Here is a 5,227-nt window from a genome sequence, read left to right on the forward strand (position 1 = left end):
TGTATTAGCTTAATGTATATTGGTAAAGTGTTTGATAAATATAATCATAAGTTTAATTTAGAATTTCAAAATTTAGTTAGAGAGCTGATTCGGACTTGAGTGTAAAGAGGGGAACACACTACTCTTTCCAATTTGGCTACGCTGCTCGGCTATACTATATAAACTCAAATTATAAATGCAAATCAAACAAAAGTATGCATGATACCAGATCTTTAGCATAGAAACAAGCCTCTTTATTCTTCACTAATTGCCCATAACTTAATACAAAGACACAATAAAATTGTGACATTATATTGGGGAGAAAAGAAGAAGAACCCAAATGAAATATTCAAATGATAAATACAAACCCATAAGTAACTTCAGCTGCAAGATTGTGAATTTGAACCACAAATTCTTCCCCAACGAAAGGCTTATGTGATTCAATACGCCTTACGCTTGTCCCATATTGATCTCTTCTTGGAAAAGCCGAGGGGGCAGCGTAAGGGGCTGAAAATCCAATCATCAATTTTTCGAAACATGACAATGAAAGATTGATACATAGGAAATTGCAGCAGGGCGAATAGAGGGACTGGGAAAAATGCAATAGGGTAAAGTACAGACTTGGTCCATTTCTTCTCTACACGAAGCAAGAGCAAAATGGTGGCGGCAAAGGTAAGCATGGTGGATGCCATTGACAAGAAGAGCAAGATGAATCCAGTCATGATCTTGCGAGGAACACTGTTAACGAAATATGGGTACTCGAGAGGGGAGGAGAGGACCGAGAGAAAGAATGCCACAGAAGATAATGAGCAGGCAATGCCCACAACGTCCATGCAGGTGAAGAACAAAAAGTGAGGATCGTTTTGGAAAAGAGGAAGGCCATTTTCGTCACTAGTACCCCCGGGAATGGCGTAGGCAGCTGCAAAGACCACAGTGGACACTAGCACCGCCACAGTTGAGCATGACTGAGCCGTTTCTTTTACCCATTTTTGTGCCGACTCCAGAAGACGTTTATGCTGGCAGTTGAACAGCTCCTCAGCTGTCTGGTCCTTCTTGTTGCGGTGCAAGGTGTACCGAGGCGGTAGTATTTCTTTTACACACTGACACAAACACACGTACACATCTATCATGTTGATGTATAGGTTTTGTTATAGAAGTATTTGTCTAACAACATAGGTCTTTTTCTATGTGAACCGACTTAGGCCTGGTTTGATACTGAGGTGATTATTAAAAAAGTTGATATAAAAAAAAGCTAGGAGCTGCAAAAATCGGCTTTTTTCACATCTGTTTTACATAAAAGTTTACCAAACACTATAATACTGCTTTTTTTTTTCTTTCAAAAGCACTTTTACAAAAAAGTTTACCAAACACTCTGATGCTATATTTCACAGCTGCTTATTCTCACAGTACAGCAGAAACAATTTTTTTTCAAAGCACAGCAATACCAAACCAGCCTTTAATTAGTAACATAAGTACTTGTCTAACAACGTAAGTAATTTATCAGGTCTAGCAAGAGAACATTACCAGCATCCAACGTAGCTCTTCTTGCAATTGCATTGCAGGGCCAATTAGTTTTTGAGACAATGCTTTGGAGTAGTAACCCCTATCTGCAGCCTGGTGCAATATGGTGTTGTCATCGCAGTCCATCCACTCCTTCAGCCTCGACATCACAGTTGGTTTGCTTTTGATAAGATTAAGGATCTCTTTCCGACGGTTCCTAATGGCTAGATGCAATATGTTGCGTTCGTCATAGTTAACGTGCTCAACTGCCTGAGGATGCTGTTCAAGTATCTCCTCCACAATGGGCATAATTCCTGTGATGGTTGCTATATGCAATGGTGTAAAGTTGTAAACTTTATACCTCGGCGCATTATCCGAAATGTTTGTTTTTGCAGCTTCGGGTCCTTTTTCACCTCCATCATTACCTTGTCCCTTATCCGATTTGGATGTTTTTGCGTTTTCCAATCCTTTTTCACCTCCATCATCACCTTTACCCTTATCCGATTTGGATGTTTCTGCAGCCTCCGGTCCTTTTTCACCTCCATCACCACCTTTTCCCTTATCCGATTTAGATGTTTTTGCGGTCGCCTTTCTTTTTTTACTGAGATTGGACCCTAAAGAAATGGTCTTGGGTTTTGCTTTCTCATTAGTAATCAGGCAAGAGTAGTCCGACTTAACGAGCTCGTGGATGATTTTTTCTAGTGATTTTTTGTTTTTTTTGTCCTTCCATATCCTGTAGATTATGCCGCTCTGCGAGCTTCCTCTTCCTATCCATCACATGATCAAGCATATGTATATATTAACTAACGTGTCATAGGAAGATGTTATCAGCACTCTAAAAAAGTTGTCATGCACGCTACATCTTCTCATGTAAAATCATAAGGATTAAGTAAATACTGCTTCTTTTCTAGAATTCCAGTAACAAGTTTTCATTATGATGAAAATGCACAGAGGAAAAGGCAGAAAGTAAACAAACTTTTAGCAAGGGAGTCCCACACTGAAGAGTAAACCTTCGCAAAGCCTGCAAAACATTTATGCATGCACCTTCATCAGAAACATTGAAAAAATGCCATCAACGGGGCGCTTTAGCTAGCTAGTTGTGTACTTTATTTGATTAACTAATTAGGTTACCTGCAAGCTTGTTCCAAGAGATAGATTGATGGCGCGTCTGGTTGCTATCCAAGTTGGTCTCTACATCATCCTTCTGATTGGGTGTGACCACATCTCCTCCATCAGGAAGGCCTGCATATATAACAACATTAAGTAGGATTTGGGCACGGGTGGATATATAGCAGTACGTAGATTAACCGTGCATACAATAGTAAATGAGCATCTTCCATATGCTTTGCTGAAATTGTGGCTCGAAGGCAGTTGGCATTTGGGCTAGCAATTGAAGGCATGTCAATCCTTTATCTTCCTTTTGGTGCGCTAGGTAGTCGTAATAGTTCTCCAGTAACCAAAGAGCAGTCTCTGCATTTTGGAAGATAAAAGATCAAGCAAGAGTTATTAATCTGCAATATTGAGAATCAAAGTGTGCATTTTCACAGAGAGAGAGAGAGACCGAAACGTTGCTCAAGGACTGCCATATGAAGAATGGACATTTTGTCATTTCTGTGGAAGTGCCTCCAAAGATTGTCCGGATTATCCTCCTGCTGTTTGCCATCATAAAACTTGACCAAGTCAGTGTGACCAACAGCAGCCGCCCTGAAGAACGGAGTTTCTCCTAAATTGTTCCGAGTCTCTAGCAGCGGCAGAGCATCATTCTTTTCATCAATACTAGCTTTAGTACTGACGATGACAGGCTCGTTGAAGTTTCTCACCAAGTAATCTGCTGCTTCCACATTTCCGGACAAACTCACGCTGTGAAGAGTATTGTTTCCAGTGTTATTCAATTTCCTCAGAGCGCTTCTAGGGTCATAGCTGGTCGAATTCCCGAGTATATTGATCAACTTTTCGAGGACTTTTTCACCTTGTGTTCTGCTGCAGCAAGAAGCCGCAAGGTGAAAAACAGTGTCACTGCACACCGTCATTGGAATGAGCAATTCGTCCGGTTTGTCCTTATAGTAGTTTGTCACGCCTTCCCAGTCACCCTTCATGGCACATACATAGGGATGTTTCGAGTCTTCAATTTTTTTCAATTCACTATCTCTCTTGTTTTGATCACTCCGATCCTCCGTTGCCTCTCTCCAGTACACCATCTGTGGCAGTTTTCGATGCATTCCTGCTCTGATTCCTCTGCTTTACTGAGCTGAGTCTCAGAAATAATGAGGATGTGGGTCAATTTTTTGTTTTCATTGTCTTCAATTGACTCCGTAAGGAGCGCTTTTCTATTACAAACTATAAAACTAATATCTAATACCATTAATTACATGTTCAACCAGGGCCGGCCCTCAGAATTTGGGGCTCTAGGCGAGCCTTTGAAGTGGGGGCTCTAAATTTCTCTGATCTCCGATTCTTTGTATATTGATTTATATAAAAAAAGAATTTGCTAAACACATAAAAAGTTCTATTTTCACATCAATATTATTAAAAATTAATATCAAAAGAAGATAAATATACAAACATTACTTAAACATTACACGATTCACGTTTTTAGACACAAATGTACTAAATGTTTGCAGTCAAGAGTCTAAGATTGAGAGTGAAGAACAATAAAACTTAATGATTAAGAGATTAAATAACAATAAAACTTGATTGATGAGTATAATAAATTCAACACCAATTGTTTCTCTTGTGTTTTTTTTTTTCTTCTAGAATCAACATCTCACTAACGAATTGAATATTAAAATAATCCATTGAATAAAAAGTTATTGAAAAGAAAAATATAAATTCAAAGTTTTGATTACCTTAAAGTACAATCTTTAAAACCATATGATAGTTGGTTTAAACATTCAATAGAAATGGAGAGAATGAGAAGTTGGTTTAAACATTCGATAGAAATGGAGAGAATGAGAAGTTGAAAAAAAAAAAGATTGCAAAGAGACTTGAGTTTTATAACTTTATATGCATTTGGACAGATGGATTGGGAGTTGGACAGATGGATTGGCAGTAAATTTGAAAAACAATAAAAATCAAGAAAAATCTAGTAACTAAAAGGGAGCCTTGTGTTTCGAACTCAACATCCCAAAGAAAAATGTAGCCAACATTTCCACTGCACTAACAAATGAATTATGATATTTCTTACTATTTTTTTTTTTGTATTTATATGTTAATTACAAGATATAAATTTTTTTAGGGGCCCTTCCTAAGTGGGGGCCTAGACGGGCACCTACTTGGGCTAACCTCAGGGCCGGCCCTGTGTTCAACTATACAACTAATATCTAATACCATTAATTACATGTTCCTTCTTTACTTGACAACCTTTATTGTGAGGAGTAATTAACATTGACAATAGCAGCCTCTTTTGTTGACAATAGAGGCTCTAGCATGTGGACAGACATCAGCCTCTTTTGTTGATAATAGCAGCTCTAGCATGTGGACTGACAACAACCTCTTTTGTTGACAATAGTAGCTCTTATTGACACTTCCCCTCAAGTTGAATGCCCAACTTGTTTAGTGAGCTGTGAAATACTATACTTGTGACTGCTTTGGTGAGCATATCTGCTAATTGATCTTCAGATTTTGCGAATGGGACTTCAATGAGTCTTGCCTCAAGTTTTTCTTTAATAAAATGTCTATCCATCTCCACATGTTTGGTTCGATCATGATGAATCGAATTGTGAGCAATGTCAATCGCAGCCTTGTTGTC

General features: G+C 38.5%; 1 protein-coding gene across 1 annotated transcript; it reads right to left on the reverse strand.

Annotated features, from left to right (window-relative positions):
* Positions 1-233: 233 nt before the first annotated feature.
* Positions 234-3,701, reverse strand: LOC137738411 (uncharacterized). Its single transcript, XM_068478048.1, has 6 exons — positions 3,041-3,701; positions 2,797-2,949; positions 2,611-2,721; positions 2,456-2,500; positions 1,504-2,246; positions 234-1,079 (listed from the first exon to the last, which is right to left on the reverse strand). Exons 1-6 carry the CDS (start codon positions 3,696-3,698, stop codon positions 420-422), a joined length of 2,370 nt encoding a protein of 789 aa, XP_068334149.1. The 5' UTR covers positions 3,699-3,701; the 3' UTR covers positions 234-419.
* Positions 3,702-5,227: the final 1,526 nt, after the last annotated feature.

Source organism: Pyrus communis, chromosome 6, assembly GCF_963583255.1.
Source record: "Pyrus communis chromosome 6, drPyrComm1.1, whole genome shotgun sequence".
Classification (NCBI taxonomy): domain Eukaryota; kingdom Viridiplantae; phylum Streptophyta; class Magnoliopsida; order Rosales; family Rosaceae; genus Pyrus; species Pyrus communis.

Excerpts from the sequence above, each read along its gene's own strand:
- LOC137738411 (XM_068478048.1), bottom strand. The coding sequence starts at position 3,698 with ATGCATCGAAAACTGCCACAGATGGTGTACTGGAGAGAGGCAACGGAG. Across the intron at positions 2,501-2,610 it reads CTCTTGGAACAAGCTTGCAG|GCTTTGCGAAGGTTTACTCT; the intron begins GTAACCTAATTA and ends AATGTTTTGCAG. Across the intron at positions 2,247-2,455 it reads GTGGGACTCCCTTGCTAAAA|GAAGAGGAAGCTCGCAGAGC; the intron begins GTTTGTTTACTT and ends TGTGATGGATAG.